Source organism: Mustela lutreola, chromosome 1 (genome assembly GCF_030435805.1).
Source record: "Mustela lutreola isolate mMusLut2 chromosome 1, mMusLut2.pri, whole genome shotgun sequence".
NCBI classification, from domain to species: Eukaryota; Metazoa; Chordata; class Mammalia; order Carnivora; family Mustelidae; genus Mustela; species Mustela lutreola.
Window position 1 is genome coordinate 278,501,486 of NC_081290.1, and position 12,384 is coordinate 278,513,869.

At 39.0% G+C, this 12,384-nt stretch overlaps 1 protein-coding gene across 1 annotated transcript; it reads right to left on the reverse strand.

Annotated features, from left to right (window-relative positions):
• Positions 1-3,349: 3,349 nt before the first annotated feature.
• LOC131822701 (olfactory receptor 5AN1-like) lies at positions 3,350-4,288 on the reverse strand. Its single transcript, XM_059158988.1, has one exon. It carries the CDS (start codon positions 4,286-4,288, stop codon positions 3,350-3,352), a length of 939 nt encoding a protein of 312 aa, XP_059014971.1.
• Positions 4,289-12,384: the final 8,096 nt, after the last annotated feature.

A 12,384-nucleotide genomic window follows, 5' to 3' on the forward strand; every position in this document is an offset into this window, starting at 1 on the left:
TTTCTTTTTTTTTTCAATGACATATTTTCACCAGAATAGAAAAAAAAACAATAACAAAATCTGCATCAAACTTCAAAAGACCTAAGACACAGTAATCTTAAGAAAGAACAAAAGTAAAGGCATCACACTCCTGATTTCAAAGTATACAACAAAGCTATACTAAACAAAACAGTATGGGTCTGACATAAAAAGGCACATAGACCAAAAGAACACAATAGAGTCCAGAAATAAACTCCCACCTATACGTCAACTAATATTTAACAAGGGAACCACCAATACTCATTGGGGAAAGTATACTGTCTTTAAGAAATGGCTTTGGAGGGGCGCCTTGTGGCTCAGTGGGTTAAGCCTCTGTCTTTGGCTCAGGTCATGATCTCAGGGTCCTGGGATCAAGTCCCGAATTGGGCTCTCTGCTTGGCAGGGAGCCTGCTTCCCCTTCTCTCTCTGCCTGCCTCTCTGCCTACTTGTGATTTCTCTCTGTCAAATAAATAAATAAAATCTTTTAAAAAATTGTTTTGGAAAAACTGGATAGCCATATGCACAACAATAAAATCTGGCAATCTAATGCATAGCATAATGACCATAATCAGTAACACTGTGTTACATTCCTCACAGAGGTGCTTCTCCTATGGAAGCCCATATGGTTCCTTTTTAAGACGTCTCATTCATTCTTGCACATTTTGAAAGAACAATGCTTCAAAGAACATACCTGAACCTTTGGGGGGGAGGAGGGCACACTCCTTTATTCATACTGCACTACTAATTCCTTGGCATGGGATAATCCTTCACATTCCCTCTCAGAGGTTCAGTGATTCTCCTACTCTGAATCCTGTCCAACTATAAACTTGTGAAAAATTTGGCAAGCGTTCCAGTACCTCTTCAGTTATAGTCTTTAACTAAATGGAAGAATTATGTGACTTACCAGAGTTAAGGTGCTGCCCCCAAAAACACATTAGGAACCCAGTGAATCTCCAAGGATAATATGTAATTGTAATGACATCTGTTTTATATCAGTTGGTTCAAGTCTGAGGAACCTGGTTGTAAACAGTCAGTGTTGATACACTTCTTGTTCCACGTTTCAAACAGATCCCAAGGACCAAAAGTATTATGTTCTACTTTAGACAGAAAAACTGTCCAGAGTTAAAAACCCTGCCTATCACACGATCTCCTTCCTCTCTGGCTCCTAAGGCTTCCCAGAAAATATCAACGTTAGTGTAAGTCTAACTATCTACTCCATATATTAGATCACCCCTTACAAAACCATAGATCTCTATGACATAAAATGCTAACAAAGACAATAAAGAAGTATACTGTCTTTCTACAAAGAGCGACAATTTTACATCATCTTTTCCTACTTCAATGCATTTTATTCATTTTTCTTGCCTAATCAATATTAGTTCTTAGTCTTAGTCGGCAATATTTAATCTTCGGTAACTCTATTATTTTTTAAGTATTTTTATGTATTTTTGAGAGGGAGAAAGCACAAACGAGTGAGAAGGAGAAGTAGATTCCACCCTGAGAAGAGTCTGATGTGGGGCTCAATCCCAGGACCCTGAGATCATGACCCTGTGATCATACTTTCAACCTGAGTTGAAAGTAGACAGCCAACTGAGCCATGAAGGTACCTTAGTCGGCAATATTTAATCTTCAGTAACTCTATTATTTTTTTAAGTATTTTTATGTATTTTTGAGAGGGAGAAAGCATAGACAGAGTGAGAAGGAGAAGCAGATTCCACCCTGAGCAGAGTCTGATGTGGGGCTCAATCCCATGACCCTGAGATCATGACCCTGAGATTATACTTTCAACCTGAGTTGAAAGTAGACAGTTAGCCAACTGAGCCTCGCAGGTACCCCTCAGTAACCATTATTACAATGAGTTTTCACACAAGTCTCCTCACACCAAACATGAACAGATGTCTGAAATATTAGAAATGATTTGAGAGTGTGAAATACCAGCTATGTCGGTAAAGTTTCCTGACTCAGTGAGAGAGAAATTTGAATCCCACAATGTCAGAAAAAGCTATTGGCTGGGATATGGATTTTGAACATCATCTATCAGAAATCCCCACTGATGTCCTCCATGCTTTTCCTTATTCTCCACAAGTATGTGAAACCATATGATAGTTGACTTTCTCTGCTTGACTTATTCCACTCAGCATAATCTCCTCCAGGTCTCATCCATGTTGATAAGAGGGAGGATACCAGGAGAAGGATAGGAAAAGGGAACCAGGGAAAATCATAGGGGGAGAAGAAACCAGAGACTAGACTCTGAGAAACAAACTGAGGGTGTTGGAAGGAAGGCAGGAGAGGTGATGGGTGAGCCTTAGTGGGTAAGGAGGGCATGTATTGCATGGAGCACCGGATGCAGTGCATAAACAATGAACCCTGGATCACTGAAAAAAAAAATTAAATTAAGATGTGGGGAAAAAAAGAGAAATCCCCACTGAATACTAGAAGCAAGAAACAAGTCATTAGACTCATAAAATAAATGGTACTGAAGGAAACACATCCTTCATTCCATTCCTTTGTAAGCTTCAAATCACCTCCTGCTTCCTTAGATTACAGCTGATGAAGACTGGTATGTGACCAAATTTCCTAGATGGTTAAGCTGAAAAGAGGCCTCAGACAAACCTTAGCCAGCTCAGACTCTTCTTCCCAAGAGACACAACCAGGGCAATTGGATAGCTATGTTTCTATTCAAAGGCACATCACCTCTATCTTTTTATTCCCAGTAAGGTCTGATATACAGAACAAACCTCAATCACCCTCGTGTCTGGATTATGCTGCATCAAAATTTTGGGAATACAAGGTCTCGACACTCCTGGGGGCTTTTGTGAGGTATCACTCCTTTACAGTCAGGGGTCTGAGATTGAACAGGGCTCAATCTCCAAAGTAAAGGAACTACAAGTTTTTAAAACAACATTTTACAAATACTTGTAGATTATTTTTAAGATTTTATTTATTTATTTGAGAGAGAGAGAGAGAGAAGACAAGGAGAACAAGGGATAGAAGGAAAGGAAGATGCAGGCTCCCTGCTCAGCAGGGCTCAATCACAGAACCCTGGGATTCTAACCTGAGCAGAAGACAGATGCCTAACGGACTGAGCCAACCGGGCGCCCCACATGCAGTTTACTAATAAACTTCCACCTCGTGCAGGGTGGAATTATGACCTCCAGGGCATAAAGGTATTGTGCTGGTGTGGATCAAGTCAGCTGTCAGTCCATTTGGCATATTATCTGTGTCAAATTAACCTTTCTTTACCCAAAGGCAGGATGAATTTTGTTAGAGTTCATTCCTGTGCATGTTACTGGTGGTTAAGGTTTCTGAAAGGACAAATCTGGACATAACCTCAGCAGAACCATCTCTTCTTTTGTAATCTCTTCAAGGCATCTTTGATTTCCTTGTTCCTCAGACTGTAAATCAAGGGATTCAACATCGGAATAACCACAGTGTAGAATACTGATGCAAATCTGTCAAAACTGGAGGAACCGCCAGAGCTGGAACTCAAATAGACATAGGCAGTTGAAGTATAGAAGAGGGAAACTGCTGTCAGATGAGAAGCACAAGTGTTGAACGCTTTGGACCTGCCTTTAGCTGAAGTGATCTTCATGATGGACATAACAATATAGCCATAGGATATCATGATAATGAGGGCATTTATTATCCCAAAGACCATTGCTAATATAGCAATCAACAGTTGCACAAAGAAAGTATCATTGCACGACAGGATTATCAGTTGGGGCATGTCACAGAAGAAGTGCTTGATGACATTAGGCCCACAAAAGTGGAGCTGAAACATGGTACACAACTGGGATATAGAAGCAGAGAGTCCAGCCAAATAGGATCCCAGCACCATCCGAATACAGAGGGTGGGTGACATGATGGTTGAATAGAGAAGTGGATTGCAAATGGCACTATATCGGTCATAAGCCATGGCTGTCATGAGACAAGACTCACTCAGTCCCATGGTTGCAAAGACAAAGTACTGAACAACACAACCCACAAAGGTGATGGTCTGCTGCTCTTGGAAAAAGTTGGAGAGCATCTTGGGAGCTATAGAGGTCACATAGCAGATGTCTATGAAGGACAGATTACTGAGGAAGAAGTACATGGGTGTGTGGAGATGAGAGTCCATCCTTATTAAGATGATGAGGCACAGGTTCCAAGTCAGAGTCAAAATGTAGATCAGCAGGAATACAACAAAGAGCACTGTTAGGATTCTGGGAAAATCAGAGAATCCCAAAAGGATGAAATAGGTGATCTGTGTAATATTTCCTCCCCCAGTCATTGGCTTGCTGCTTCTAAAATCAGGAGAGAGGAGAATGCACTGCTGACTCAGGTGAGATGACAGTATTACAATTCCTGTATGTGCTACTTTTTCCCTCCACGGAGTGCTGGGAAAGAATCGGTGTCTCAGTGTCCTGATGAAAAGACCCAGCTCTTCATCTCCAATTATTAAGAAGAGCGATTTTTGAAGTGCTTCAAAATAATGATGTATTATATGTTGCCTAATAGAATTGAAATTAAAAAAAGAAAAAAAGTGTTTTAGGTTCTCAATTATTTTAAAAGTCTCATGAAAATTAAAGAGATATGTTTGAATTAGAAACTAAAATAATATAAAAGAAGTGATTATTACAGAGATCATTCATTAAAAGTTTTTTTAAAACCTCTGATAATTCATTATATAACCACTGCTTTACAAGACCATATGTAGAATCACTCTAGATTAAAACTGAGATAACCTGTCAGGCCCACATAGCCATCCAGACAATGTTTTGAAATTTCCTCTGTTATCCTTAAGAAAAGTTATTTATCCTCTTTGCAATAATTTCACAAGCTTGTATTTGGATGCAGTTAATGTATCATCTTCTAGCTGTCCTGGAAAATTATATCATAACTTATGACTCTGATAATATTTTCTTGAGGCACAGTATATGGGCCCAATGAAGTTATGAAACAAGTATGCTTAGAGAAGTCTTTGTACTAAGTATACTAAAGAGAAGGCAGTATAGCTCACTATTGACCCCAACATTTTTTCAATATTAGGGTACTTTACTACTGGACAAACAGCATGAGTACAAATTGAGAACGTTAAAGGATCAGACTTTGGAGTTTTGTCTGATACCCTCTCGCTTTATGAGCTTGGCCCAGTAGCTTAAACACAAAAGACTGATTTACTGAAAATGAAGTGATAAATTTAAGTGCCCCTAGACTATAAGATAACTAGGATAGTTACAAGAAAATTCATGGAGATGCTCAGCACACAATTCTGTACACAGTAATAGTTCAATAGGTGTTGGCTATTATTATCATGGATTGCTTACAGATAATCATGAATGACAGCTGTACACATGGATAGGAACATCAACAGTGCTATAGTTGTATGGGTTAATCTGAGGAAATTCCTGAGGCATCACTGACCTTGTAGGAAGTGAGGAATCATTACATTTAGGCAGATGTACATTCTGACCTCATGTAGAAGCAAATCAAACCACCCAGGGTCATGAAGACACAAAGCACATAAACAATTTTCTATTTAGTTTATTTGAGTTTGAGTACACTTGGTTAACTGACAACCAGCATCAAACTATGATGGACCCTGATGCAGAAGAAAAGTAAATAATTTTAAGTACCAAGTACCACATAGCTATATGTCATGTGTTTTATTGATACAGTCATCATGTTAGAGTTCATTAACTGATTCATAGTAGATTGCAACTATGGCCTATGCTCCATAACCACCTGTCCTTCCTTCAGATGAAAGAGTAAAATAATATGGACAGCTAAGAAATTTTTGAAAAAATAGTAGTAATTAAAAAGACATGAACTTCAAATATTAAAAAGTATATGAAACAAGAAAGACTGTGGATGCTGAGAAACACATAGAGGTTTTAGAGGGGAAGGGGGTGGAGGAAATGGGTGACTCTGGTGGTGGGTATTAAGGAGGACACAAATCGCATGGAGCACTGGGTGTTGTACATAAACAATGAATCTAAGAACACTGCATCAAAACTAATGATGTATTTTATGGTGTCTAACATAACACAATAAAAAAGGAAACAGTATTACATGTGCATTCACATAATTAAGAAATTGAAAAGTAAAAAAAAAACTTAAAATTTAAAATTTAAAAATTAAAAAGTAGTATAAACACTGATCTTTTATTATTCTTGAATTCATGAAATGCATTTATATAATCTTGGAAAAAATGTCTGAAATCTAACAGCAAAAACAGAAAGTATAAGAGAAGTATATAACAATTTTAAACTTGGTTATGTGACAAAAACCCACTTAAGTAAAATACTTTTGAAATACAATTTATAAGGGGAAAATAGTCACAATGCATAAAAAAGACAATGTAGTAATGCCTTTAATATAAAGGCATAAATCAGGGGAAGGGGCACTCATCTTTACTACTGATGAGGGTACAAAATGATTCTACCTATCAGGATGCTGTCACCCCTTGGGGAACCCAGATGCCTGATGAGCATCAAAACAATCTACATCATCAGGCATAATCATCTACAACTCTGTCATATGCAACTCCTACTCTTAAAGAAGAATGAGATATTCTCTTCCACAAAATGACCAAAGACATTCTGGCAGATGAGATCCCTGGCATCAAACACAGGCTGCCAGGTTGGAAAGGAACCATCTGGGCATGTGGCAATAACCACTCAGAGTGAATGCGGGTCAGTTCTCCTTTCACTAGAACTTATGGATCATGGGTAGAAAACTTGAAGAGAAACAAAACCAGGAATTGAATTCCTTTCCAGAAGTGCATGAGTTAACACAAAGTCGTTTGAGGCCTGGGAAAAGCAGGGGGCGGGGGGGGGGGGAAAGAGCAACTTCCCTCAACAATTCTTCTTATCTCCTCTGGGATTAAAAAAGGGCCCCCAAAAGATCCAATCATTCATTCAAGCAGAATTTATTAAATGCCTATTATATCCCAGATACTCAGCTAGGAGTTGCTAGGAGCTGAGTCTGAACAACACATACAAATGCCCTGATGGTATGGAGCTTTCTTTCTAGTCACAAGACAGGTAACAAACAAATAAATATATGATTTAATGTAGTGGTAAGGCTACAAATAAAAATCAAGCAGGGTAGGAGGTTGGAGCAGCAGAACTCTGTGATAATGAAGATGTTCTAGATCTGTGCTATCCAATAACAGTTGTGCAAAAATTTAAATCTAAATAACCACACCTGATGAGTAGCTACCCTATTGGACATGGTAGGGTTAGGGTGTGCAGGAAGGGCAGCTATTCTAAGAGGAGTGGTCTGGGTGAGAGCCTCTGAACAGAGGAAAACTAAATAGAAGCCTGATTAAGACCAGGGCGATAAGCCAGGCTGCTCTCCAGGGGCTCAGGGATTTTCAGACACAGGAGCAGCAAGAAAAAGCCCTCAGCTGGAGAAAGACAAGGAGGCCAGAGGCCTGAGTAGAGTCAGGAAGGGGCAACAAGGGAAGTGAATAGAGACAGAACATCAAGGACTGTGAGGCCACAGTAAAGATTTTGGGTTTTAATCTAAGGAGATGGGTTTAAGGTAGGGAAAAGGTAGCTTAATAAAACCTTATTTGTGTAAAAAAAAATTATTCTACCCTCCAGAAAGAAAAGGTTTTTTTGCTTTAAAAAATAAAATCCTAGAGGAGAACATAGGCAGCAATCTCTTCGATATCAGCCAAAAGGAACTTCTTTCAAGGTATGTCTCCAAAGGCAAAGGAAACAAAAGCCAAAATAAACTTTTGGGACTTCATCAAAATCAAAAGCTTCTGCACAGCAAAGGAAACGGTCAAAAAAACAAAGAGGCAACCCACGGAATGGGAGAAGATATTTGCAAATGACAGTACAGACAAAAGGTTGATATCCAGGATCTATAAAGAACTCCTCAAATTCAACACACACAAAACAGACAATCATATCAAAAACTGGGCAGAAGATATGAACAGACACTTCTCCAATGAAGACATACAAATGGCTATCAGACACATAAAAAAATGTTCATCATCACTTGCCACATTAAATTCAAATTAAAACCACATTGAGATATCACCTTACACCAGTTAGAACGGCCAAAATTAGCAAGACAGGAAGCAACATGGTTTGGAGGGGATGTGGAGAAAGGGTAACCCTCTTCCACTGTTGGTGGGAATGCAAGTTGGTGCAGCCTCTTTGGAGAACAGTGTGGAGATTCCTCAAGAAATTAAAAGTAGAGCTTCCCTATGACTCTGCCATTGCACTACTGGGTATTTATCCCAAAGATACAGATGTAGTGAAAAGAAGGGCCATCTGTACCTCAATGTTTATAGCAGCAATGGCCACGGTCGCCAAACTGTGGAAAGAGCTAAGATGCCCTTCAATGAACGAATGGATAAGGAAGATGTGATCCATATACACTATGGAGTATTATGCCTCCATCAAAAGGGATGAATACCCACCTTTTGTATCCACATGGATGGGACTGGAAGAGATTATGCTGAGTTTTGAAATAAGTCAAGCAGAGAGAGTCAATTATCATATGGCTTCACTTATTTGTGGAGCATAACAAATAGCATGAAGAACATGGGGAGTTAGAGGGGAGAAGGGAGTTGGGGAAAATTGGAAGGGGAAGTGAGCCATGAGAGACTATGGACTCTGAAAAACAATCTGAGGGTTTTGAAGGGACGGGGCGTTGGAGGTTGAGGGACCAGGTGGTGGGTATTAGAGAGGGCACAGATTGCATGGAGCACTGGGTGTGATGCAAAAATAATGAATACTGTTACACTGAAAATAAATAAAAAATAAATTTAAAAAAAAGTAAGCAGAGTAAGACAGACAAGGAGAGGGACAGAGAAATGAAAGGGAGAGAGAATCACAGAGAAAACAGACTTTCAGAATTTCCAAGATTTTACCTACTGGCTGCGTTAACCTTATCAAGTTATTAACCGCCTCAGTTGCCTCATCTATAAACAGTGCTAAGAGTACTTACCTACTCAAAGGGTTTCTGCAAGGACTGATTGACATAACACGCTTAAAACAGTAAGGGCTCAATAAATGTTGGCGACTATCATCCCCATTATCATGCCTCTCTATGAAGGAAAAATACAGCAAAGTAATACTGAAATATCAGGAAGCTCTTCACATTAATTATTTTCTAAATCAGATGGTCTCTAAGCTGAGACTCAAAAATATTGTTAGTCAGTGACTATATTTATTTCTGACTGGTGTAACTCTGTTACCTACCAGTCAGCTGGAGTATAAATGCCTGATGCCCCTTTTCTTGGGCCACCACCACCAGGCACTCTGAGCTGATGAAGCTCCATAGAGCGCATGGTCTAGTGGATGTTTCACTATTACTGATAAGCACCTTGTATACGAGTATTTGTGTTACGGAACAAATACATGGTGAACAAATGGTGCTTTCACCCACTTTTGGAGACAAAACTAAAATTATTTTATTTCATTTCAATTATGTTTTCTGAACTTGGAATAATTTCTGTTGACTCCTAAAGTGTGGCCAATATAACTTCTCCACAATTTTATCCAAGGTGAGTTGGAGTTAATGAAAATATTTTGAAAACATAAACTCTCATGCACAACATCCCCCAATACACCAATATAATCTATCAGTTTGGTGAAAAGAAGTTACATTTCTTCTTTTTTTTTTAATTTATTTTTTGTAATTTATTTTCAGTGTAACAGTATTCATTGTTTTTGCACCACACCCAGAGCTCCATGCAATCCGTGCCCTCTCTAATACCCACCACCTGGTTCCCCCAAGTTCCCACCCCCCTGCCCCTTCAAAACCCTCAAATGGTTTTTCAGAGTCCATAGTCTCTCATGGTTCACCTCCCCTTCCAATTTCCCTCAACTCCCTTCTCCTCTCTATCTCCCCTTGTCCTCCATTTGTCCAGCTATTTGTTATGCTCCAAAAATAAGTGAAACCTTATGATTATTGACTCTCTCTGCTTGACTTATTTCACTCAGCATAATCTCTTCCAGTCCCGTCCATGTTGCTACAGAAGTTGGGTATTCATCCTTTCTGATGGAGGCATAATACTCCATTCTGATCAATCACTTGCAGTAAAGCTCTTAAATTTTTTAAAAAATTTAATTTAATTTTCTCAGTCTTCCAAAATTCGTTTATGTACCACACCCACTGCTGCATGCAATACATGTCCTTCTTAATACCCACCACCAGGTGGACCCATTCCCCCCAACTCCCTCCTTCTAAAACTCTCAGTTTGTTTCTCAGAATGCACAGTCTCTCATGGTTCACCTCCTCCTCCAATTTCCCCCAATTCATTTTCCCTTTCATCCTCCTAGTGTCCTCCATGCTATTCCTTATGTTCCACAAGTAAGTGAAACCATACAATAATTGACTTTCTCTGCTTGACTTATTTCACTCAGCATAATCTTCTCTAGTCCCGTCCATGTTGATACAAGAGTTGGGTATTCATCCTTTCTGATGGCTCAGTAATATTCCATTGTATACGGACCACATCTTCTTGATCCATTCACCTCTTGAAGGGCATCTCAGCTTTTTTCACAGTTTGGTGATTGTGGACATTGCTGCTATGTGCAGAGTATTGGGGTACATATAACTTTTCTTTTCATTACCTCTGTATCTTTGGGATAAATACCCAGTATTGCAATTTCAGGGTAGCTCTCCTTTTAATTTTTTGAGGAATCTGCACACTGTTTTCCAAAGTGGCTGCACCAACTTGCATTCCCACCAACAGTGTAAGAGGGTTCCCCTTTCTCCACATCCTCTCTAATATTTATTATTTACTGTGTTGTTAATCTTTGCCATTCTAACTGGTGTAAGCTGGTATCTCAATTTGATTTTGATTTGAATATCCCGATGGCTAATGATGATGAACATTTTTTTCATGTGTGGGCTAGCCATCTGTATGCCGTCTTTGGAGAATTGTCTGTTCATGTTTTCTGCCCATTTTTTAAAAACACTTGGAAACTAAAGACTATTCTGCTCAGGAATGTTTGGATCAACCAGGAAATCAAAGAATAACTGAAACAATTTATGGAAAACAATGAGAATGAAGACACATCAGTCGAAAAACTGTGATAGAGCAAAGGCGGTCCTAAGGGGGAAATACATAGCCATCCAAGCCTTCCTCAAAAAAATTGAAAATTCCCAAATACAACAACTCTCCTTTGCACCTTAACGAACTGGAAAAACAGTAACAAATTAAGCCTACCCCAGGAACGAGAAGGGAAAAAATTAAAATTAGAAAAAAAATCAATGAATTAGAAACTAGAGATATGATATAACATACATCAATGAAACTAGAAGGTGGCTCTTTGAAAGAATTAATAAGATTGATAAACCATTGGCTAAACTAATTCAAAAGAAAAGAGAGAGGACCCAAATTAATAAAATTACAAATGAAAGGGGAGAGATCATGACTAACGCCAAGGAAATAGGAACAATCATCAGAAATTATTATCAACAGTTATATGCCTATAAGGTATTCAACCTAGAAGAAATGGATGCATTCCTGGAAATCTATAAACCTCCAAGACTGAAACTGAAAGAAATTGACAAAGTGAATAGACCAATATCTAGTAATGAGATCGAAGCAGTGATCAAAAAATTCCCAAAGGGGCACAGGGATGGCTAAGTGGGTTAAGCCTCTGCCTTCAGTTCAGGCCATGATCTTGGGGTCCTGGGATCAAGCCCTGCATCAAGCTCTCTGCTCAGTGGGGCACCAGCAACCCCCCCACCCTGCTTGCCTCTCTGCTTACTTGTGATCTATGATTGTCAAGTAAATAAATAAAATTTTTTAAAAAAACAAACTGCCAAAAAGAAGAGTCCAGGACCTGACAGATTCACTGAGGAATTCTAACAAACATTCAATGGAGAAATAATACCTATTATCCTGAAGCTGTTTCCAAAAATAGAAACAGAAGGAAAACAGCCAGACTCTATGAAGCCAGGACTACCTTGATCATCAAACCAGGCAAAGACCCCATCAAAAAGGAGAGTTTCAGACCAATATCCCTGATGAATATGCATGCCAAGATTCTTAACAAGATCCTAGCTAATAAGATCCAACAGTACATTAAAAAGATTAGCTCTTTACTTTCTCATCACATTCTGGTGACAGAGGTAGCCAGAGGTAAAGGTATGTCATGTGACTCAGCATTCCCCAAAAGATAAGGAATTGTGCATTGTTCTACTAATTCATAACAAAATGTATCTTCTTGAACTTTGGTAAGCTATAGGAAAAGGGGGAAAATTCACTTTTTGTTTATGTTTTTGCATGTGTCCACCATTTCCCAAGACACAGTAAAGAAACGGTGACTGGGACTGGAGGAGTCAAGATGGCAGAGAAGTAGCAGGCTGAGACTACTTCAGCTAGGAGGAGGTCAGGTAGATAGCTTA